Source organism: Salvelinus sp. IW2-2015, unplaced genomic scaffold (assembly GCF_002910315.2).
Source record: "Salvelinus sp. IW2-2015 unplaced genomic scaffold, ASM291031v2 Un_scaffold2255, whole genome shotgun sequence".
Classification (NCBI taxonomy): Eukaryota; Metazoa; Chordata; class Actinopteri; order Salmoniformes; family Salmonidae; genus Salvelinus; species Salvelinus sp. IW2-2015.
In genome coordinates, this window is record NW_019943584.1 from 93739 (window position 1) to 119473 (window position 25735).

At 43.8% G+C, this 25735-nt stretch overlaps 1 protein-coding gene across 1 annotated transcript in view; it reads right to left on the bottom strand.

Moving 5' to 3' along the window:
* Window positions 1-23211, bottom strand: part of LOC112073415 (basic proline-rich protein) — a 25085-nt gene extending 1874 nt beyond the window's left edge. The window contains exons 1-7 of the mRNA XM_024140711.2: window positions 23203-23211; window positions 21691-21787; window positions 20912-21046; window positions 17787-17909; window positions 5059-5096; window positions 4542-4719; window positions 3380-4140 (exon numbers count right to left, since the gene is read on the bottom strand). Of these exons, the coding sequence (XP_023996479.2) occupies window positions 3380-4140; window positions 4542-4719; window positions 5059-5096; window positions 17787-17909; window positions 20912-21046; window positions 21691-21787; window positions 23203-23211 (1341 nt within the window). The remainder of the gene's footprint in view (window positions 1-3379; window positions 4141-4541; window positions 4720-5058; window positions 5097-17786; window positions 17910-20911; window positions 21047-21690; window positions 21788-23202) is intronic.
* Between the last annotated feature and the right edge of the window lie 2524 nt (window positions 23212-25735).

Here is a 25735-nt window from a genome sequence, read left to right on the forward strand (position 1 = left end):
GAGGAGAGATATGTGTTGTACTATCTAGGATTAAAGGTCCAAAGTAGTGTACTATCTAGGGATAAAGGTCCAAAGTAGTGTACTATCTAGGGATAAAGGTCCAAAGTAGTGTACTATCTAGGATAAAGGTCCAAAAGTAGTACTATCTAGGAAAAGGTCCAAAGTAGTGTACTATCTAGGGATAAAGGTCCAAAGTAGTGTACTATCTAGGGATAAAGGTCCAAAGTAGTGTACTATCTAGGATAAAGGTCCAAAGTAGTGTACTATCTAGGGATAAAGGTCCAAAGTAGTGTACTATCTAGGGATAAAGGTCCAAAGTAGTGTACATCTAGGGATAAAGTCCAAAGTAGGTATCTCAGGGATAAAGGTCCAAAGTGTGTACTATCTAGGGATAAAGGTCCAAAGTAGTGTACTATCTAGGGATAAAGGTCCAAAGTAGTGTACTATCTAGGATAAAGGTCCAAAGTAGTGTACTATCTAGGGATAAAGGTCCAAGTAGTGTACTATCTAGGGATAAAGGTCCAAAGTAGTGTACTATCTGGGAATAAAGGTCCAAAGTAGTGTACTATCTAGGGATAAAGGTCCAAAGTAGTGTACTATCTAGGATAAAGGTCCAAAGTAGTGTACTATCTAGGGATAAAGGTCCAAAGTAGTGTACTATCTAGGGATAAAGGTACAAGTAGGTGTACTATCTAGGGATAAGGTCCAAAGTAGTGTACTATCTAGGGATAAAGGTCCAAAAGTAGTGTACTATCTAGGGATAAAGGTCCAAAGTAGTGTACTATCTAGGGATAAAGGTCCAAAGTAGTGTACTATCTAGGGATAAAGGTCCAAAGTAGTGTACTATCTAGGGATAAAGGTCCAAAGTAGTGTACTATCTAGGGATAAGGTCCAAAGTAGTGTACTAACTAGGGGATTAGGGTCCAAAGTAGGGTACTATCTAGGGATAAAGGTCCAAAGTAGTGTACTATCTAGGGATAAAGGTCCAAAGTAGTGTACTATCTAGGGATAACGGTACAACGTAGTGTACCTAAGGATTAGGGTCCAAAGTAGTGTACCATCTAGCGATTRGGGTGTGATTTGAGACTTGGTCCTGGGTCATACACTGGACTAGAGGACTGAGTGACACAGGTGCTATGAAGAGAAACAAGGAGGAGTTTAATATAGAGGAGGTGATGGTATACCTGTCACCCAGAGGGCTGCTCCGGCTTGGAGAGAGAGGGAGAGAGAACAGAGAGGGAGAGAGAGGGAGAGAGAGAACAGAGTGACAGAAGAACAGCAGAGAGAAGAACACTTACACACCTATTTAACTGTAGCAAAGCTGTGTTAAGGGACAGAGAAAGGAGAGTACGAGAGATAAAGACAGAGAGAGAGAGAAAGAAAAGCCAATTGTTTTGTGCAAGTATCACCTACTTGTTATTTCCCTCATCTCATGTGTTCCTGTAACATTATACCATGACATACAGTAGCTAACAAACTAGGCACCTCCTTTATCCACATTTTATTGTGTTACAAAAGTGGGATTAAAATAGATTATATTGTCATTTTTTGGGGGGGGTCAACGATCTAAACAAAATACTCTAATGTCAAATTGGAAGATTTTGTATTTATTTTTTTATGAATATATTTGGCCTTTTTGTTTTAGGTTATTGTCCTACTGAAAAGGTGCATTAAGGAGACACTTACTCAGATCTGCCCCAAACATAAGGGTTTGAATTTAGCCCAAAAAAGTGGATTCCTTTGCCGTGTTTTTTGTCGCAGTATTACTTTAGTGCCTTGTTGAATGTTTAGGAATGTGTTTATTCTGTATATTTGTATTCTTCTTTTCACTCTGTCATTTTGATCATTATTGTGGAGTCACTACAATGTTGTTGATCCATCCTCAGTTTTCTCCTATCACAGCGATTGAACTCTGTTAACTGTTTTAAAATCACCATTGGCCTCATGGTAACATCCCTGAGCAGTTTCCTTCCTGTCCTGCTGCTCAGTTCAGAAGGAKGACTCTATCTGTGATGTGTCTGMGTGGTTTAATACATCACCCACAGCATCGTGATTAACTTGACCYTGCTTAAAGAGATATTCAATGTRTGATTTGTTATTGTTACCCATCCACCAATCACTGCCCTTCTTTATTTATCAGGTTTTCAAAAAGCTCTCTGGTCTTTGTACTTTAATTTGTGCTTAAAATTCACTACTTGACTGAGGGACCTTACAGATGTTGAATGTTTGGGGGGCAGAGGAAGAGGTAGTCAATAAAAACATTATGTCAACCCCTATTTATCCACACAGAGTCACAGAGAACTTATTATGTGATTTGTGAAGCCAAGTTTTTCTCCTGAACTAATCAAGGCCTAAACAAAGGAGCTGAATATTTATGCAACGCCTATTTATCCACACAGAGTGAGTCCATATAACTTATTATGTGATTTGTGAAGCCACGTTTTTCTRCTGAACTAATCAAGGCCTAAACAAAGGAGCTGAATATTTATGCAACGACTAGATTGYASTTGGTACATTTTAATTAAAGGTGCAATATGTAGAAACCTCCTAATTTCCGTTTGTGACAAAACAAGTTATGTATAGTGTAGAGAATCATGTAGAGAATCATCGTATCATCTAAACCGCTGGGAAATATCTTTCCAAAAGCCCCAAAATATTGTATTTTCAGCTGTTTGAAGCTGGTGAACAAAACAGAAAGTTAAAAAAAAAAACTGCAAAAACCAAACTTAAGAACGGTTAGCAGAGAAATAGCACACGTACAACGGCAAGAAGAAGTATGTGAACCCTTTGGAAAAACCTGGACTTCTGCAGTCCGTTGGTCATAAAAGGTGATCTGATCTTCATCTAAGTCACAATAACAGAGAAACACAGTCTTTTGCTTTGAACTTTTTCTTGCCACTGTAGAACAGATCTACGGCTTCTTAAATTCGCTTTCAATGACGATGACAGATCTATTACTCACATTTCTATGTGAATTTGGTCGGATCGCCCAAAAAGTTACATATTGCAGTGTTGGTTGGTATAAACCACTATGTTGTCATGGTAATTGTATACAGAGTGTTGGTATCAACCTATATGTTGTCATGGTAATTGTATACAGAGTGTTGGTATCAAACTATGTTGTCATGGTAATTGTATACAGAGTGTTGGTATCAACCTCTATGTTGTCATGGTAATTGTATACATAGTGTTGGTATCAACCTCTATGTTGTCATGGTAACTGTATACAGCGTGTTGGTATCAACCTCTATGTTGTCATGGTAACTGTATACAGCGTGTTGGTATTAACCTCTATGTTGTCATGGTAACTTTATACAGAGTGTTGGTATTAACCTCTATGTTGTCATGGTAACTGTATACAGTGTTGGTTGGTACTAACCTGGGTTGCAGGGGCATTCTCTGTAGTGGTGGTCTCAGGGGGCAGGACATGAGAGGAACGGGAGCGGGGAGGGGGCTTGGGGGAGGACAGCCCCTGGGGGGCCACAGCTCCGGTAGCCCCTAGCCCTGCTCCGGCCTGTGTGGGCAGCATTGGAGCAGCCATTTGGGGCAGCAGAGGGGCCTGCATGGGTGGCTGGGCTAGAGGGGCAGACTGGGGCTGCATGGGTGGCTGCATGGGAGCCTGCATGGGTGGCTGGGCTGGAGGGGCAGACTGGTGCTGCATGGGAGCCTGCATTGGGGCAGCCATGGTTGGTTGCATGGTTGGTTGCATGGTTGGCTGCATGGGAGCCTGCATGGGTGGCTGGGCTGGAGGGGCAGACTGGGGCTGCATGGTTGGCTGCATGGTTGGCTGCATGGGTGGCTGGGCTGGAGGGGCAGACTGGGGCTGCATGGTTGGCTGCATGGTTGGCTGCATGGTTGGCTGGGCTGGAGGGGCAGACTGGGGCTGCATGGTTGGCTGCATGGGAGCCTGCATGGGTGGCTGGGCTGGAGGGGCAGACTGGGGCTGCATGGTTGGCTGCATGGTTGGCTGCATGGTTGGCTGGGCTGGAGGGGCAGACTGGGGCTGCATGGTTGGCTGCATGGTTGGCTGCATGGTTGGCTGGGCTGGAGGGGCAGACTGGGGCTGCATGGTTGGCTGCATGGGTGGCTGCATCGGGGAGGGGACATGTCTCACTGGAGGGGGTCCAGAAGGAGGGTGACCTGCAAGACAATGTTACAGAAGAGTTAGACACACACAGAGATGGTCTTCTTCTTCTGAAAGAATGAATAGATATATTTTTTTAATAGTCCAAGAATGGACCGATCCCAGATTACCCCTTTAAACAGTCATGAGTTTACAGCAGCGTTTCCCAATTTCGGTTTCCTGGTTAACTTCTGGGAACAGGATGGGGAGGACATTTTGTTTTGTTGTCCTACACAGCTGATTTAAATAATCAAATCTTGATGGTGAGTTGATGAGGGTCCCCAGGACCGAGTTTGCAGGAACTGGTTTACAGTGTGACATCTGGACTTCTCAATCACAGTCTAAGAAGATTTAAAATAAAACAAATACTATTTGAAGCCAGGTGTGCTTGATATAGTGTGAGGCCTGTGTGTCTCACCCAGGGGCAGGTCGGTGGGTTTAGGCTGGGCGTCAGGGCCAGGTCTGGGGGCTCCAGGGTGAGTGTCTGGGGTGGGCCGTGGCGCCCCGGGTGCCTCTGGGGTGGGTCTGGGAGCACCTGGGTGGGCAGGGCGCGCCTGGGGGGTCACACTGATCACCCCAGCTCTCTGAGGCATGTTCTGGAGGGAGAGAAAGGATGTAGAGGGAGAGGGAGAAGGAAGGAGACGAGAGGGAGGAGAGAGAGCGAGGGGGGGTGGAGAGAGAGAGAGGGGGTGGAGAGAGAGAGAAGAGGGGGGTGGAGAGAGAGGGGGGTGGAGAGAGAGAGAGAGGTGGAGAGAGAGAGAGAGGGGGTGGAGAGAGAGAGAGAGGGGGTGTAGAGAGAGAGAGAAGGGAGAGAGAGAATGAAGAGAGAATTGGGATAGAGAGACCGGTAGAGACAGAAAGAGAGGTTCACAGTCCATCTATCTTTAGAGCACATTCATTCTGCTGGGATAGATGTATTGGTCTTTAACACTCACCGGTCTGGGCAGGCCTCCAGGACCTGATTGGACGCGACCTGGAACAGAGACATATGATTGACAATCAGAACCACCAATGGCTGAAGCTGTCACTGTTGTTTCATCACAAATGGTAAAATGCCCACTATTGGATTTCTGTGAATGACATGATTGAAGCTGTATGCAGTGGACTTTGATGGTTTTGCAATGTTTTTTAACATGTTTTCTATATGTAAAAAAAACAAACATGTTTTCTGTTTTTTTTATTTATTATATATATTTTTTTACATGTTTTCTATATGTTTTCTATATGTTTTAAAAAGAACATGGTTTCATTTTTTTAAAATTATATATATTTTTTTTTTACATGTTTTCTATATGTTTTTTTAAAAAGAACATGTTTTCATTTATTTATTTTGTTACACGTTTTCTATATGTTTTTACATGTTTTTTTTACATGTTTTCTATATGTTTTCTATATGTTTTCTATATGTTTTTACATGTTTTTTTTACATGTTTTCTATATGTTTTTTAAATGTTTTTACATGTTTTCTGTGCTTTTTAACATGTTTTCAATTTTTTTTTTTATACATGTTCTCTATGTTTTTTTTTTTTTAAAACATGTTTTCTATGTTTTTATTTAATTTTTTTAAATATTTTTTACATGTGTAAATCATTTATCTATCTTCTGTCTGTAAACTACTGGTGTCAGCACCACTTCACCATGTACGTAATCATTAGCCAAACAGTTGCAAAACATTCCGTTGCAACTAAAACAAGAGTTTCTATTGGACAAAAATATACCTTCCTTGTTTTAGTTCGCTTTTGTTAAGAAACGTTTTGCAACAGAATCAGTACAATGAATACACCCCTGGTCAAATTCCTGGTCCCTAAAAAATGTACTCTGGGAATAAAGGTGATTTTGATTCACTAACCTAGCAACAAGACCCATCTACTCTCTAACAAAGAGATACAACAAAGAAATTCTCAATTTCAAATCTGGACCTTGAAGTCAGATCCACTGCTTTTTTCTTTTTAAATTCTTCCCCTCTAAATCAGGGACCAATCAGGAGCAGGTGTAATTAATTATCAGGTAGAACAGAAAAGCAGCAGTAGTCCTGCCTTCGTAGCGTAGAGTTGAATATCCCTGCTCTACAACATTCAATAATATAGAAGGGACTTCCTGGGTGGTTCTATAGGAGATGCCCAGTGCTTGATTTGGACTGAAATAGGTGCCGGTACTGTTTATATTAAGGTGCAGGAATTCCACAATACTTTTGAGGTAATATTCTATGAGCTGTGTAAGAATTCGAGCAGAAAAAACATTGAGGTGCTGGTTACTCAGCTCCGGTGAACTCCTGCCCAAGTCAAGCACTGGGCGATGCCATGATCACATGGGTAGTCCCATCCATACATTATTTACCTTCACTGCCCCTTCTAGCCATCGCTGGCCACGAGATGTCAAGACAAGTGAAAGATTACATAGAATTTTAGTCATTTAACAGACGCTCTTATCCAGAGAGAGACTTACAATCATAGTCCAGTACATTCCATCTTCAGATAGCTAGGTTTGAGACAACCACATATCAACAGTCATAGTCAGTAAAAATTCCTCTACAGATAGCTAGGTGAGACACCACATATCCACAGTCAAGTTCCGATACACATCTTACAAAGATAGCTAGGTAGACACCAAACATTATCAGAAACAGGTCCATTATAGTCAGTACATTCATCTTCAGATACTAGGTGAGACAACCACATATCACAGTCATAGTCAGTACATTATCTCAGATAGCTAGGTGAGACAACACATATCAGTCATAGTCAGTACATTCATCTTCAGAATAGCTAGAGTGGGACACACCATATCACAGTCATAGTCAGTACATTCATTTCAGATAGCTAGTGGGAAACCACATATCACAGTCATAGTCAGTACATTCTCTTCAGATAGCTAGGTGGGACAAACCAATATCACAGTCCCATGTCAGTACATATATGCCATCTACAGATAGCTAGGTGGGACCACTATCAAGTCATAGTCAGTAACATTCATCTACAAGAATACTAGGTGAGACAACCCACCATATCACAGTCATAGTCAGTCCCAATTCAATCTAACAGATAGCTAGGTGAGACAACCACCATATCACAGTCCATAGTAGTACATTTCATCTACCAGATAGCTAGGGTGGGACAACCCCTATCACAGTCATCAGTCAGTACATTCATCTTCAGATAGCTAGTGGGACAACCACATATCACTAGTCATAGTCAGTACATTCATTCCTTCTAGATAAGCTTATGCGTGATGGAACATACCGACTCTCATTATTACAGTCATAGTCAGTAAGCGACCTTCATTCTCACCATTATGCTAGTGGGTACACCACATATCACAGTCACCAGTCATTGTACAGCTTCATTCTACCTCAGATATGTCTAGTTGGACATCACGCTCGTCGTGGTACTGGCTCTGCGTGCTTGTGGTGTCCTCACCTAGGAATACAGTAGATATTGTACTTGACTATGACTGTGATATGTGGTTGTCCAACCTAGCTAAATCAGTAAGTGAATGTACTGCGACTATGACTGTGATATGTGGTTGTCCGAACACCTAGCTATCTGAAGATGAATGGTCTGCTTACTGACTATGAACCTTGATATGTGGTTGTCCACTAGGCTATCTGTAGATGAATGTACTGACTTATGACTGGTGATATGTGGTTGTCTCACCTAAGCTATCTGAAGATGAATGTATCTGAACTATGACTGTGATATGTGGTTGTCCCAACACCTATGCTATCTGAAGATGAATGTAACTGACTATGATGTGATATGTGTTGTCCCAACACTAGCTATCTGTAGTGAATGTACTTGCCTATGACTGTGGAATATGTGGTGTCTCCACTAGCTCTGCTAGATGATGTGACTTACTAATGACTGTGATCTGTGGTTGTCTCACCTAGCTATCTGTAGATGAATGTACTGCTAGATGACCAATTATGCACAGTCAATTAGTACAGTTACATGTCATCTACTGTTATCTTAGGTGGAGGACACTCACTATGTATTCACAGTCATCAGTCAGTACAAACTCTTCAGTCTTCTAGTTTATCCTGTAGGTGAAGATCAGACCAACAATTGAGTCAATCAGTCACTATGAATCCAGTAATCAATGGTTTGACAGTTATCTGAAGCGTGTGTTATCCTCCTCACGGTGTAAGACAGCCACATAATCTACATGTGCAAAATAGATCAGTTAGCATTCGAATGCATTAGCAGTATAGAACTAGGTTGGGAACAACCACATATCACAGTCAGATCAGTACAGTACAGTATACCTGTATGACTTTATCAGATAGCTGGAGGTTTGGGACCCCTAGACCTAACATTATCACAGATCCCAATGAAGTTCAAGTATACAGTTATCTCATTCTTGGCAAGATCTGCTAGGTGAGACATAACTCGACTATGATCAGGCAGTCAGGTACATTCACTTCGATATGCTAGGTGAAGAAACCACATTCACACAGTCATAGTCGAGTCTTACAACTTCATGCTTTCAGATAGGGCTAGGTGTGGATCACAACACATTATACACAGGTCCAATTAAGTCGGTACATGCAATCTTCGGAGATCGCTAGGTGAGTACAACGCTATCCATACATGTCTACGAGTCATTGTGGTTTCAACGCTCAGTTCTGGACATTGTTCAATCTACGATGTTTAATCTAAGTGAGAACAACCACAGGTTATCATCCGCAGTTCATATGACTTCTAGGTATCGCATTTGATTCTAGCATGGATTACTGCTAGGTGGACATTTCACCGGCATTTTCAATGGCGCCTGTCCTATGTCTTAGTCACATTCATCAACTGTTACTCTGGTCCGAACAACCATGACTTCACAGTCATGGTAGTTGCAGGTACGTTCATCTATCAGATAGTCTTAGTGAGACAGACTCCACTATATTCACAGTCTCATTTTCGTACATGTGTCTCCTCAGATAGCCAGGTGGGACAACGCCCACTCATCATGTCCAACTGAGTCCGTCTGAGGTCATTTACTACGTTCTTTTTATTCTCTTCCTAGGGACTTAGAACTGAGGTGGAGCTAGCTCACTGGTATATATCAGCAGCTCATAAGTTCTTATGTTACATTCATTCTTATCTTATGTATAGTTGTACGTGTACACCATCGTAGCCGTGAGTCACAGTGCGGATAGTCAGCCTACATTGCATCTAAAACAGGGATAGCTGGAGGATGAAGGGTACCAAATCACAACTGGATAATCTGGAATCAGGTCACATAAGCTCAGCTACATTGTCATCTGTTCGAGATTGCCACAAGGTGGGGCACCAATCCCACAGCCCCTGCATGCTCAGTCATTAGCAGACTTACATGGGCCCTGTGAGTATCCGGTGTTGCACAGGATAAGCCCAGTCAACAGGTTAGAAGTAGATACTCATCATATTACAGTCTTAGTCAGCTACTATGCTTTCAGCCTACAGATATCTTAGGTTGGCTTCCCAACCACACTAATGCACCTAGTCCAATAATGAAAGTCAAGTCTCATTCATTCATCACAGATAGTAGGTGAGACAACCACATATCAAGTCATAGATCGAGTAACTGTATTTCATCTTACAGATAGCTACGGTGAGACAACCACATATCACAGTCCATAGTCAGTAACACTTCATCTTACAAGATACTAGGTGAGACACCACATTACAGTCAAACTATGTCCAGTACATATCAACTCTTCAGAGGTAGCTTGAGAGCAACAACACACATATCACGAGTCATAGTCCCACGATCATTCATCTTGCAGATGATCTAGGTGAGACCAACACAATTAATATCCGGAGCTCTTAGTTCAGTACATTCAGTAGCTTCAGGAGCTTAGCTTTACGGTAGGGCAAACCCACATATCAGCAGTCAGTACATTCCATCTAGCAGATACCGTAGGCTGGACGTACACACCCATAGTCACAGCATTAAGTCAGTTACTATCTATCTTCAGATTTAGTAGGTGAGACCTTACCAAACTACTTCTACAGTCATAGTCAGTTACATTCATCTTCAGATAGCTAGGTGCAGACAACCACATATCACAGTTCATAGTCAAGTACATTCATCTACAGATAGCTAGGTGGGACAACCACATATCACAGTCATAGTCAGTACATTCATCTTCAGATAGCTAGGTGGGACAACCACATATCCACAGTCAGTACATTCATCTTCAGATAGCTAGGTGGTACAACCATATATCACAAAATATATATATTTAACCTTAATTTTAACTAGGCAAGTCAGTAAGAACAAATTCATTTTACATGACGGCCTAGGAACAGTGGGTTAACTGCCTTGTTCAGGGGCAGAAGGACAGAATTTTTACCTTGTCAGCTCGGGGATTCGATCCAGCAACTTTTTCAGTTACTGGCCCAACGCTCTGACCACTAGACTACCTGCTGCCATCTACCTCCATCAATCACCAAGACATGTTAACATACTGACTTCCATAGCGATTATCAGCCATCTACCTCCATCAATCACCAAGGACATGTCAACATACTGACTTCCATAGCGATATCAATCTCCATGTATCTCATGGTAGGACTGTCTGAAACTTGAGGAATCTGAAGCCATCGGCAACTGCAAGTGGTGTGTCAGAATCATTGAACCCAACGGGTGCCATAGGGCTCTGGTCTAAAGTAGTGCACTATATATATAGGGAATAGGGTGCCATAGGGCTCTGGTCTAAAGTAGTGCACTATATAGGGAATAGGGTGCCATTTGGGATGCAGAGTGTCCATGTCCCCAACAGGGAAGTCATCTAATCACCCACCCCTGGTCTGCCTGAGAGGGTTGGCTAAACTAGTGTGACCTGGTCTGCCTGAGAGGGTTGGCTAAACTAGTGTGTACCTGGTCTGCCTGAGAGGGTGGCTAAATAGTGTGTACCTGGTTCCTGAGAGGGTTGGCTAAACTAGTGTGTACCTGGTCTGACAGAGGGTTGGCTAAACTGGTGTGTACCTGGTCTGCCTAGAGGGTTGGCTAAACAAGTGTGTACCTGGTCTGCTGAGAGGGTTGGCTAAACTAGTGTGTACCTGGTCTGCCTGAGAGGGTTGGCTAACTAGTGTGTACCTGGTCTGCCTGAGAGGGTTGGCTAAACTAGTGGTGTACCTGGTCTGCCTGAGGGGTTGACTAAACTGGTGTGTACCTGGTCTGACAGAGGGTTGGCTAAACTAGTGTGTACCTGGTCCTGACAGAGGTTGGCTAAACTGGTGTGTACCTGGTCTGCCTGAGAGGTTGATAACTAGTGTGTACCTGGTCTGCCTGAGAGGGTTGGCTAAACTGATGTGTACCTGGTCTGAATGAGGGGGTTGACTAATCTGATGTGTACCTGGTCTGCCTGGGGGGTTGGCTTAAACTAGTGTGTACCTGGCTGGGAGACACACACAGGGCATAGGTAGATTGATGACTCTCAGGGAAGTTGGCTAAGTAAGTAAGCACACCCTGTGCCAAGGCCCTAGGGCAGAGCTAAACTGAACCAAGCCTCGGATTACTGAACGCTGACAGAGAACAGCCTGGTAACAGGAACTACCACACACACAAAGAGAGAGACAAGAGACCAGAGAGCTAGAGAAGGGAGACACAAGAGAGAGACAGAGACAGAGAGCAGAGAGCAGAGAGCGAAGTAGAGAGGGAAGACACAAAGAGAGAGACAGGAGAAGAGAGCTAGAGAGGGAGACACAAAGAGAGAGACAGAGACAGAGAGCTAGAGAGGGAGAGACACAAAAGAGAGAGACACGAGACAGAGAGCCTAGAGAAGGGAGACACAAAGAGAGAGACCAGAGACAGAGAGCTAGAGAGGGAGACACAAAGAGAGAGACAGAGACAGAGAGCTAGAGAGGAGAACAAAGAGGAGAGAGCAGAGACAGAGAGCTAGAGAGGGAGACCACAAAGAGAGAGAAGAGACAGAAGAACCTAGAGAGGGAGACAAAAAGAGAGAGGACAGAGAGCTAGAGAGGGAGACACAAAGAGAGAGGAACAGAGAGCTAGAGAGGGAGACACAAAGCGAGAGACAGAAGAGCTAGAGAGGAGACACAAAGAGAGAGACAGAGACAGAGAGCTAGAGAGGGAGACACAAAGAGAGAGACAGAGAGACTTAGAGGGGAGACCACAAAGAGAGAGACAGAAGACAGAGAGCTGGAGGGAGACACAAAGAGAGAGACAGAAGACAGGAGCTAGAGAGGGAGAACAAAAGAGAGAGAGACAGAGACAGAGAGCAGAAGAGTAGAGGAGACACAAAGAGAGAGACAGAGACAGAGAGCTAGAGGGGAGACACAAAAGAGAGAAGACAGAGACAGAGAGCTAGAGAGGGAGAGACACAAAGGAGAACAGAGACAGAGAGCTAGAGAGGGAGAGAACAAAGAGGAGAAGACAGAGAGCTAGAGAGGGAGACACAAAGAGAGAGACAGAGAGCTAGAGAGGGAGACACAAAGAGAGAGACAGAGACAGAGAGCTAGAGAGGGGACCACAAAGAGAGAGACCGAGACAGAGAGCTAGAGAGGGAGACACAAAGAGAGAGACAGAGACAGAGAGCTAGAGAGGGAGACACAAAGAGAGAGACAGAGACAGAGAGCTAGAGAGGGAGACCACAAAGAGAGAGACAGAGACAGAGAGCTAGAGAGGGAGACACAAAGAGAGAGACAGAGACAGAGAGCTAAGAGAGGGAGACACAAGAGAGAGACAGAGCGGCTAGAGGGAGAGACACAAGAGAGAGACAGAGAGCTAGAGAGGGAGACACAAAGAGAGAGACAGAGAGCTAGAGAGGGAGACACAGAGAGAGACAGAGAGCTAGAGAGGGAGAACAAAAGAGAGAGACGAGAGCCTAGAGAGGAGACACAAAGAGAGAGACAGAGAGCTGAGAGGGGAGACACAAAAGAGAGACAGAGACAGAGAGCTAGAGAGGGAGACACAAAAAGAGAGAGACAGAGAGCCTAGAGGGGAGACACAAGAGAGAGACAGAGAGAGAGAGCTAGAGAGGGAGACACAAAGGAGAGAGACAGAGAGAGAGCGCTAAGAGAGGGAGACACAAAGAGAGAGACAGAGACAGAGAGCTAGAGAGGGAGACACAAAGAGAGAGACAGAGACCAGAGAGCTAGAGAGGAGAGACACACATGGCGTCCCCTATCATTTTTCACATAACAGATGACAGATGGGTTTGTTATTACCAACCCTGTTACCACTTATTATATAGCCATGCTATAAGGCAGTGTTTCTGTTACCACTATTATATAGCCATGCTATAAGGCAGTGTTTCTGTTACCACTATTATATAGCCATGCTATAAGGCAGTGTTTTGTTACCACTATTATATTGCCATAGCTATAAGGCAGTGTTTCTGTTACCACTAATTATATAGCCATGCTATAAGGCAGTGTTTCTGTTACCAACTATTATATAGCCATGCTATAAGGCAGTGTTTCTGTTACCACTATTATATTGCCATGCTATAAGGCAGTGTTTCTGTTACCACTATTAATAGCCATGCTATAAGGCAGTGTTTTCTGTTACCACTATTATATAGCCAGCTATAAGCAGTGTTCTGTACCATATTATATGCCATGCTATAAGGCAGTGTTTCTGTTACACTATTATATTGCCATGCTTAAGCAGTGTTTCTGTTACACTATTATATTGGCCATGCTATAAGCATGTTCTGTTACCACTTTATATTGCATGTATAGGCATGTTTCTGTACCACTATTAATCCAGCTATAGGCAGTGTTTCTAATCCTGTTTCATGTTTTGCCCTAACACTTAACTTTATTCAGTTAAACAACTCATCACCAATCCTTAGATTTTGAATCACGAGTGTGAGCGCAAGGGCAAAAAAACTAAACGTTCCCCCCCCTTCGGGGTCCCCAGGACCAGCCCCCCCCCCGGGGTCCCCAGGACCAGCCCCCCCCCTCGGGACCAGCATTGAGAAAGTAGGTGTTGTTATCACAGTTCCTCATCACTACTCACCTGAGGCAGGTCTAGCGAGCGCAGGCTTTTTTGTCTTCGCCGGCAGAAGCAGCACAAAGGAAACCAGACTTTAACATTAGGTTACTTTTTCATTTCAAACCACTGTGTGCTACCTACCTACCGTTCCCAACTACGTTTCCACTACGTTTCACCCTACCGTTTCAACTACCGTTTCAACCTAACGTTTCACCCTACCAGTTTCACCCTACCGTTTCACCCTACCGTTTCACCCTACCGTTTCACCTACCGTTTTCAACTACCGTTTCACCCAACCGCTTCACCTACCGTTTCACCTACCGTTTCACCTACCGTTTCACCCTTATGTCAGTGGCCAAACTGCAACACATTCTCCACTTCAGATACACCCTTATTACACAGGCTTAACCATCTCAAACTACACAAAACACAAGGTATTTTAAATAGGCTGCATCCTCAATGACAACACATTCGTCAAGTCCCTATGTTCATATCAAAAGTAAAGCACTTTATAGGGAAGAGGGTGCTATTTTGGACCACAGATATATAGCCCAGCCCAGGGGTGTTCAAAACCTCTCCTCAGGGACCCTCAGCCGTTCCATGTATTTGACCTATTCCAGAACAGGCACCCCTGATTTTAACTTGTCAACTCCTCATCCTCAACCCCATGACTAGATGAATCAAGGGGTGAACGACAACAATTGTAAAACGTCTTGAGGATCCCCCTGAAGACAGGTATTAAAACCACTGGCCTAGTCTCAGGTTACATTCTACTATCAAAGAGTAAAACGGACAGAAGGGACACGTACATCCTGGTTGATTTCTAGAAGAGATTCTCTGATCACCTTAAAACGCTACTTTACAAAAACACGAGCTATTCTAAAAACAGGCTGAATCCCAATTCACTATACCTCAATAAGGAACAACACTTAACCTAGCCTATACCTCGACACAAACACATTCAATTCTACTCTCAGGGTAGAAGCAGACAGAAGGCTATTTCTGTTTTAATTCTATTGGACAATCATAGAGTTAAGATAGAGGACTCACTTGCCACAAAGTCTGTTTTAACACGGGGCAGTGCCATTCATAGAGATATAATATTACTACGGTGCCATTGAGGACTGACAACATCTCAGTTGTCTGGATGGTCACAGGGGACATTGTGGCAAAGATGTGCCATTTATCCAACTCTTTTGTGTGGAAACCATGATCACATGACGCGAGGAACACGTCTAGATCTACAGATATGTTACCTTCGCTACCCCTCCTAGCCAGAGCAGGGCTTAGTGTATTTTCTCCAGAATATTCTCCAAAGTCTTAGAGCGGGAGGAACGTAAACACAGGGCTCAAAATGAAGGACAAGACATAACTACAATACAACACAACACTTATGATGATGAGGCTGGGGTTAACTGATGATGAGGCTGGGTTAACTGATGATGAGGCTGGGTTAACTGATGATGAGGCTGGGTTAACTGATGATGAGGCTGGGCTAACTGATGATGAGGCTGGGCTAACTGATGATGAGGCTGAGGTTAACTGATGATGAGGCTGAGGTTAACTGATGATGAGGCTGGGTTAACTGATGATGAGGCTGGGGTTAACTGATGATGAGGCTGAGGTTAACTGATGATGAGGCTGGGCTAACTGATGATGAGGCTGGGCTAACTGATGATGAGGCTGGGTTAACTGATGATGAGGCTGGGCTAACTGATGATGAGGCTGGGTTAAATGATGACGAGGCTGGGCTAACTGATGACGAGGCTGGGCTAACTGATGACGAGGCTGGGGCTAAATGATGACGAGGCTTGGCTAACTGATGACGAGGCTGGGCTAACTGATGACGAGGCTGGGCTAACTGATGACGAGGCTGGGCTAACTGATGACGAGGCTGGGCTTATTGATGACGAGGCTGGGCTTACTGATGACGAGGCTGGGCTTAACTGATGATGCGGGTAACTGATGTGGCTAAGAGGCTCGGTTAATTGCTGAAAAGGCTAACTGATGAAGAGCCTAAGTGATGAAGAAAATGACTGAAGTCATTGTTGATTTGTGTGCAGGAATAAACCTTGGGGAGCAGCAATATTCTGTGCCAGGCCTTTGATTCCTGTTTAACTGTGCTTCCTGTATAACTGTGCTTCCTGTATAACTGTGCTTCCTGTATAACTGTGCTTCCTGTATAACTGTGCTTCCTGTATAACTGTGCTTCCTGTATAACTGTGTTACACCTTAAAAGGGTGCCTAATTCCACACTGAATCAAACCAGTCTCCGAGGGCTGTTTTCCTGGACAGATACATTTTAAGATTATCCATTAAACGTGCTTCTTAGTCCAAGACTAGGATTAATCTGTGTCTGGGAAACCGGCCCTAGACAATACCATACCAGAGAGCATGAAATGAGTTGCATTTAACAACAAACCACTAAACAATCACCACAACATCTGCATGAATAAGCCACGTTGTCACGTAAACCACCATAGAGTAGTAAACCAGTCTGTCGCCAACAGTAACAGCTACAGGTCTACTACAATAAGCCACCGTACAGTAGTAAACCAGTCTGTCGCCACAGTAACAGCTACAGGGTCTATACAATAAGCCACCGTACAGTAGTAAACCAGTCTGTCGCCACAGTAACAGCTACAGGTTACTACAATAAGCCACCGTACAGTAGTAAACCAGTCTGTCGCCACAGTAACAGCTACAGGTCTACTACAATAAGCCACCGTACAGTAGTAAACCAGTCTGTCGCCACAGTAACAGCTACAGGTCTACTACAATAAGCCACCGTACAGTAGTACCAGTCTGTCGCCACAGTAACAGCTACAGGTCTACTACAATAAGCCACCGTACAGTAGTAAACCAGTCTGTCGCCACCGTACAAGCTACAGGTCTACTACAATAAGCACCGTACAGTAGTAACCAGTCTGTCGCCACAGTACAGCACAGCTCTAACTACAATAAGCCACCGTACAGTAGTAACCAGTCTGTCGCCACAGTAACAGCTACAGGTCTACTACAATAAGCCACCGTACAGTAGTAAACAGTCTGTCGCCACAGTAACAGCTACAGGTCTACTACAATAAGCCACCGTACAGTAGTAAAACCAGTCTGTCGCCACAGTAACGCCTACAGGTCTACTACAATAAGCCACCGTACAGTAGTAAACCAGTCTGTCGCCACAGTAACAGCTACAGGTCGACTACAATAAGCCACCGTACAGTAGTAAACCAGTCTGTCGCCACAGTAACAGCTACAGGTCTACTACAATAAGCCACCGTACAGTAGTACACAGCAGCAGTGATATCACAACATCTATCTGTCAGGCACAAAGCCTTTTTACCTCCCATGTCTCTTCTCCCGGGCATAGGGCTAAGGCCTCCTTCGAGCAGGAAGGAAGGGGTGAGATTACAGTGTCACACCGACCCTTATTCAATTACAGTTACTAAAGTGTTTCCTTTACCAAGATGGGATGGACGTTTCATCACGTCGTCAGGATCTCATTGTCCATTCTAGACGTCTAATATGTAACTATATGGTTTACACCAGTCAACTGAACATCTATACAGAACACATTTCACCAGATGATCATATTCAACCATCTTGATTTCTCATAAACCTTAAAATGGTCAAAAATATATAATATATATATTTCACTGGGGATGCACATAGTAGTAGGAGAACGAGGTCAACATGGTGTGAAGGGGTATATCGAGACAGCCAATACCTGATGGAGGAGGAGGGCGTTGAGGAGGAGCAGGTCGGGCTGGCGGGGCGTTGGGGCGAGGAGGAGGAGGGCGTTTAGGCTCCAGGGCCTGAGGAGCACCAGGCTGGAAGTCCACTGGAGTCCCTGGGAAAGAGAGCGAGAGACAGAGAGAGCGAGAGACAGAGAGAGCGAGAGACAGAGAGAGCGAGAGACAGAGAGAGCGAGAGACAGAGAGAGCGAGAGACAGAGAGCGAGAGACAGAGAGCGAGAGACAGAGAGTGAGAGACAGAGAGCGAGAGACAGAACGAGAGACAGAGAGCGAGAGACAGAACGAGAGACAGAGAGCGAGAGACAGAACGAGAGACAGAGAGCGAACAATACATGTTATGCACCAGTGTCTCTCATTCATAGTCCTTCAGTACAAATTTCATTTTTACCAGACTGGAATTTATAATATTTTTTCCCAAATGTATTTCACAAACAGACAGCAACTGGGGACACAAACTATTAAGCTGGTTTGAGGTTGTATAGTTGCAGAACACAGCTCATATGACATAGGAGGCTGGGAGTATTGGTCTAATCAGTATATCTAGAGTACTGAACAGGGACACTCCGGTGTAGATAAAGACACTGCTAACTAAACACCAAAACCAGCAGACAGGCACGAAGTCCTAGCAGCATAGCAGACAGCTACCTATAGATGGGAACCTGTGTTTGACCTGCTGGGTCAACGCTACTTCTCCTGCTGGGGGAGGGGCTTAACACTGTTTTACCTGCTGGGGGAGGGGCTTAACACTGTTTTACCTGCTGGGTCAACGCTACTTCTCCTGCTGGGGGAGGGACTTAACTTCTTATGGCTGGGGGGCAGTATTGAGTAGCTTGGATGAATAACGTGCCCAGAGTAAACTGCCTGCTACTCAGGCCCAGAAGCTAAGATATGCATATTATTAGTAGATTTGGATAGAAAACACTCTGAAGTTTCTAAAACTGTTTGAATGATATCTGTGAGTATAACAGAACTCATGGCAGGCAAAAACTTGAGGAAAAAATCCAACCAGGAAGTGGGAAATCTGAGGTTTGTAGGTTTTCAAGTCTTTGCCTATCCAATATACAGTGTAAAATCTGGTCCGATTGCACTTCCTAAGGCTTCCACTAGATGTCAACAGTTATTAGAACCTTGTTTCAGGCTTCTACTGTGAAAAGGGAGAGAATAAGAGCTGATTGAGTCAGGTGTCTGGCAGAATGCCATGAGCTCAGTCTTGCACGCGCCCGTGAGAGGTAGCTCTGTTCCTTTTCCTTTCTAAAGACAAAGGAATTGTCCGGTTGGAATATTATTGAAGATTTATGATAAAAACATGCTAAAGATTGATTCTATACATCGTTTGACATGTTTCTACGAACTGTAATGGAACTGTCGTCTGAACTAAGTGCCTGCGCCGTGTGAATTTGGATTTGTGAACTAAACGCGCGAACAAAAAGGAGGTATTTGGACATAAATTATGGACTTTATCGAACAAAACAAACATTTACTGTGGAACTGGGATTCCTGGGAGTGCATTCTGATGAAGATCATCAACGGTAAGTGAATATTTATAATGCTATTTCTGACTTCTGTTGACTCCACAACATGGCGGATATCTGTATGGCTTGTTTTGGTGCCTGAGCGCTGTACTCAGATTATTGCATGGTGTGCTTTTTCCGTAAAGCTTTTTGAAATCTGACACAGCGGTTGCATTAAGGAGAAGTTTATCTATAATTCCATGTAAAACACTTGTATCTTTTATCAATGTTTATTATGAGTATTTCTGTAAATTGATGTGGCTCTCTGCAAAATCACCGGATGTTTTGGAGGCAAAACATTACTGAACATAACGCGCCAATGTAAACTGAGATTTTTGGATATAAATATGAACTTCATTGAACAAAACATACATGTATTGTGTAACATGAAGTCCTATGAGTGTCATCTGATGAAGATCATCAAAGGTTAGTGATAAATTTTATCTCTATTTCTGCTTTTTGTGACTCCTCTCTTTGGCTGGAAAAATGCCTGTGTTTTTCTGTGACTAGGTGCTGACCTAACATAATCGTTTGGTGTGCTTTCGTCGTAAAGCCTTTTTGAAATCGGACACTGTGGTGGGATTAACAACAAGGTTATCTTTAAAATGGTGTATAATACTTGTATGTTTGAGGAATTTTAATTGTGAGATTTCTGTTGTTTGTATTTGGCGCCCTGCACTTTCACTGGCTGTTGTCATATCGATCCCGTTAACGGGATTTCAGCCGTAAGAAGTTAACACTGTTTTACCTGCTGGGTCAACGCTATTTCTCCTGCTGGGGGAGGGGCTTAACACTGTTTTACCCGCTGGGTCAACGCTAGTTCTCCTGCTGGTGTTGAGACGGCTGCTGGTCAGTTATAGCTTTTAAGGGCGGGTATAGGCGTAGGCGTAATTAGCTCCTCTCCCCCTCCCTCTCAGGCCGTGCATGGATGTTGAGGGCTGGGATTATAGGTTAGCGGTTTTTTAAACTCCCTCTCCCCCTCCCCAGGCCCGTTGTGGATGTTGAGGCTGGGCGTTATAGGTTCTATAGGTATAGGTTTAAAACTCCTCTCCCCTCCCCAGGCCCGTCTGATGGATGTTCGAGGCCTGGGTTATAGGTTATAAGTTTATACTCCTTCTCCCCTCCCCAGGCCCGGATGGATGCTTGCAGGCGGGTTTAATTAGTTATAGGTTTAAAACTCCTCTCCCCTCCCCAGGCCCGTGATGCGATGTTTGAGCTGTGGTTATATTATAGGTTATAGGTTATACTCCTCTCCCCTCCCAGGCCCGCTGATGGATGTTGAGGCCTGCGCGTTATACGGTTATAGGTTTAAAACTCCTCTCCCTCCCCAGCCCCGTTGGATGGATGTTGAGGCTGCGGTTATAGGTTATAGCCGTTCATAGGTTTATACTCCTCTCCCCTCCCCAGGCAAGTGCATGCGATGTTCAGGCTGGGTTATAGTTATTAGGTTTAAACTCCTCTCCCCTCCCCAGGCCGTCGTATGGATGTTGAGGCTGGGTCTATAGGTTTATAGTTTTATACTCCTCTCCCCTCCCCAGGCCAAGTGCATGGATGTTGAGGCTGGGTTATAGCGTTATAGGTTTTACTCCTCTTCCCTCCCCAGGGCCCGTGATGGCGCGTGATGGATATAGGACGTCCTGGACGGTGGATCCAGATGCCCGTCACCAGGTGTACAAGGAGGCTGATCGGCCCTGCAGGGTCCTCCCGACGGAACCATTTTCCTGGTATAAACAACACAATAAGATAATAACATAACCAAGAAAACCCGCACGACTATTTCTGACCTGACGCCGCTCATCGACGAGCTGCTGGGACAAGTTCGCTCGTTTTGGAGAGGTCATCCTCATCACCGGTGACGGAAACACGTTCCTATACGCCCATCTGCAATTCCTTCACTTTTATGAGGGACTCATTCACATCCATTTCCAAAGACAATCCGATTAGATTAATTGAAACACGCCGTGTCTCTTTTAATACCCTTTCGGAATTGTGTCTCCTGTTCTACGGTTTGGTAGAGGGAAGAAGATGTGCGGTGACGTTTTCTAAGGGTTATATCAGCTCTGGCTTTGCCTGGTCTCCGGAGCCGCCTCCACGGTGAGCACACAGATACACACCTTACACTGAGCACCACAGATACCACAACACCTTACCACTGAGGCACACAGATACACAACCTTACACTGAGCACACAGATACACACTACGGACAACGTCACAGGCAACACTTAGGCACCAACGTCACCCAGCAACACTAGACCAACGTCACCGCAACACTAAGACAACGTCACGGGCAACACGTAAGCACAACGTCACGGCCAACACTCACGACAATAAGTCCGGCAACACTAGAGGGCAACAGATACTACGGGCAACACTAAGGAACAACGTCACGCGCAACACTAAGACAACGTCACAGAACACTAAAGACAACGTCACAGCAAATAGAACACCAAGTACAGCAACCTAGAAGACGCAAGCACACAGAAGTCACAGCACACTAAGGAACAAACGTCACAGTAAAACACTCGGACAACGCTCACAGCAACACTAAGACACATCACAGCAAAACACTAGGACAAACGCACAGCGAAAACTAAGGACACGTCACATCGCAAAAACACGTAGGAACTAACCGTCACAGCCACACCACTAGGAAATGTTCATCTACACACTGATAAGCCCCTGCATTGTAATATCTCTGTGCGTGTGCTCTTGTGGTGTCTCCTGTGTTCCGGTGTCTCTCTCGTCCTGTGTGCGTGTCTCTCTCTCTGTGTGCGTGTCATTCTCTCTGTAGTGGTGTCGTCTTCTGTCGTCTCCTCTTCTGTCCGTGTATCTTCTCTCTCTCTGTGCGATGTCCTCTCTCTCTCTCTCGTGTGATGTCTCTCTTGGCGTGTCTCCTTCGGTCGTCCTGGTCGTCCTCTCTCTGTGCGTGCCTTCGGTCGCCTGTCTCTCTTCTCTCCGCTTTTTGGCGTGTCTCTGTGTTGTCTTGCTGTGTGTAGGTCTGAGGTAAGGTGATAGACATCCGTCTGAGAGTTCGTTGGATTTAAGAGTCTGGAGAGGAGATGAGTGTTAGACGAGGAATCTGTGGATCTGTCCCTCCTCCGCCACTCCTGTCTGCTGCCGGAGGACGCTGACTTGGAGAGGATGATACGATCAATGGAGGGGTAAGGGAGGAGTGGGTTTAAGAAAGGCTGATATGGGAGAGGATGACTACGAATATGGAGCGTAAGGGAGGGGGTAAGAGAGGCTGATTCATTGGGAGAGGATGACTAGATATGGAGGAGCTAAGGGAGGGAGGTTTAAAAGGCTGATTGTTGAGAGGATGACTATTGTTGAATCCATCCTCTCATATTGCCTTCTTCAAAGTGTATGTTTTAGTAAAGAAGAGAGGAACGCTATTGCCACAGGGCTAGCAACCCCTGTAGCCGCCACACTGCGAGGCAAGTCAATGGCAGTTTTTCCTTGCCGAGGACTGTTTTGTCTTGGTGATCCTGTGTGTTGTGTGTGTGACACTTCTCTCTCTGTGTGTCTTCTCCACCACCGGCTGATTGGTGATGAGGAGGCTGGAGGATACTTCTCCCCAACACCTGTTCAAGCTCGGTGCAGCGCCCCGCCCCTTCTCCCCTCCCTCCGCCCGGGGGCAGCCGCCTCTACATTCCCCCGCACCAGGAGAACTGCTGCCCCACAGACCCAGCCGATCTGCCCCGACTGCTTCTGCTGGCTGACCCCGAAGGTACACACACAACACTTAACACTGAGCATCGCGTACGAGCACACAGCCACAGTGCCACCACCTTTAACACTGCAGCGTATACACCCAAGCAGCTACGATCAGCCCTAAACTGCCACGCGTAACACACACACAGCACCACCCTTACATGCCGCATCGCGTACACACCACCACTCTTTAACACTTCGCGTACACAACACAACACACACACCTTCAACACTGCAGACGTTACCACACACACCAACACTGGAACAGCACGTACCACTAACCACAACGCGTTACACTGCAACATACACACTCATGTCCAGTTCCTTAGCAAGGTCCCATTGCGCACACACACACAACACGCGTTTAAGGATATATTTATAAGGATATATACAGTGGAAGTTTACATTACACCTTAGCCAAATACATTTATACTCAGTTTTTTTACAATTCCTGACATTTAATCCCAGTAAAAATTCCCTGTTTTAGGTCAGTTAGGATAACCACTTTATTTTAAGAATGTGAAATGTCAGAATTAATAGTAGAGAGAATGATTTATTTCAGCTTTTATTTCTTTCATCACATTCCCAGTGGGTCGAAGTTACATACACTCAATTAGTATTTGGTAGCATTGCCTTTAAATTGTTTAACTTGGGTCAAACGTTTCGGGTAGCCTCTCCACAAGCTTCCACAATAAGTTGGGGTGAATTTTGCCCATTCCTCCGTGACAGAGCTGGTGTACTGAGTCAGGTTTGTTAGGCCTCCTTGCTCGCACAGCCTTTTTCAGCTTCTGCCCACAAATGTTCTATAGGATTGACGGGTCAGGGCTTTTGTGATGGCCATCCATACCTTGACTTTGTTTGTCCTTAAGCCATTTTGCCACAAATTTGGAAGTATGCTTGGGGTAATTGCCATTTGGCAAGACCCATTTGCGGACCAAGCTTTAACTTCCTGACTGATTGTTTTGACATTTTGCTTCAATGATATCCACATCCATTTTCCCACCGTCATGATGCCATCTATTTTGTGAAGCTGCACCAGTCCCTCCTGCAGGCAAAGCACCCCACAACATGATGCTGCCACCCCCGTGCTTCACGGTTGGGATGGTGTGCTTCGGCTTGCACGCCTCCCCCTTTTTCCTCCAAACAAACGATGGTCATTATTGGCCAAACAGTTCTATTTTTGTTTCATCAGACCAGAGGACATTTCTCCAAAAAGTACAATCTTTGTCCCCATGTGCAGTTGCAAACCGTAGTCTGGTCTTTTTATGGCAGTTTTGAAGCAGTGGCTTCTTCTTGCTGGGTGGCTTTCAGGTATTGTCGATATAGGACTCGTTTTACTGTGGATACAGATACTGGTGTGCTTTCAGGTTATGTTGATATTAGGACTCGTTTTACTGTGGATATAGATAACTTTGTACCTGTTTCTCCTGCATCTGACTCCAACCTAAGTGTATTTAAACTTCCGACTTCAACTGTATAAGGATATAATTATATATAAGGAATATATAGGATATAAGTATATATATAAGGATATACTAGGATATATATATGATATAAGGATATAATAGATATATATATATATAAGGATATATAGGATATATAATATATAATAAAGGATATTATAGGATATATATATATATAAGGATATATAGGATACATATATAGGATAATATAAAAAGATATTAGGATATATATATATAAGATATATAGGATTAATATATACTATATAAGGATACTATAGGAATATATATATATATAATGATATATAAAGGATAATATATAGGATATATATAAAAAGTATATGGATATATATATATAAGGATATATAGATATATATATATATAAGGATATATAGGTATAATATATATATATAAGGATATATTAGATATATATATATATAAGGATATATAGGTATATATATATAAGATATATAGGATATATATAAAAAGATATATAGATATATATATATAAGGATATATAGAATACATATATAGGATATATATAAAAAGATATATAAAGGATATATATATATATAAGGATATATAGGATATATTATATATATATATAAGGATATATAGGATATATATATATATATAAGGATATATAGATACATATAAGGATATATTTATAAGGATATTATATATAAGGATATATAGGTATAGGCGGTATATATATATTAGGATATATATATATAGGGATATATATAAGGAGATATAGGATATATATATATATATAAGATATATAGGATACATATAAAAAGATATATAGGATATATATATATATATATTATAAGGCAATATATAGGATACATATATAGGATATATATATTATATAAGGATACATATATAAATATATATAGGTTTACTGATATAAATGATCATTGTTCATTGTGCTCTTTCAGGAGTGTTAAACCCCTCCTCCAGCAGGGAGAACTAGCGTTGACCCAGCGGGTAAAACAGTGTTAAGCCCCTCCCCCAGGCAGGAGAAATAGCGTTGAACCAGCGCGGTAAAACAGTGGTTAAGCCCCTCCCCCAGCAGGAGAATACGCTTGAACCAGCGGGTAAAACATGTTTAAGCCCCTCCCCCAGCAGGAGAACTAGCGTTGACCCAGCGGTAAAACAGTGTTAAGCCCCTCCCCCCAGCAGGCAGAAATAGCGTTGAACCCAGCGGGTAAAACAGTGTTTAACCCCTCCT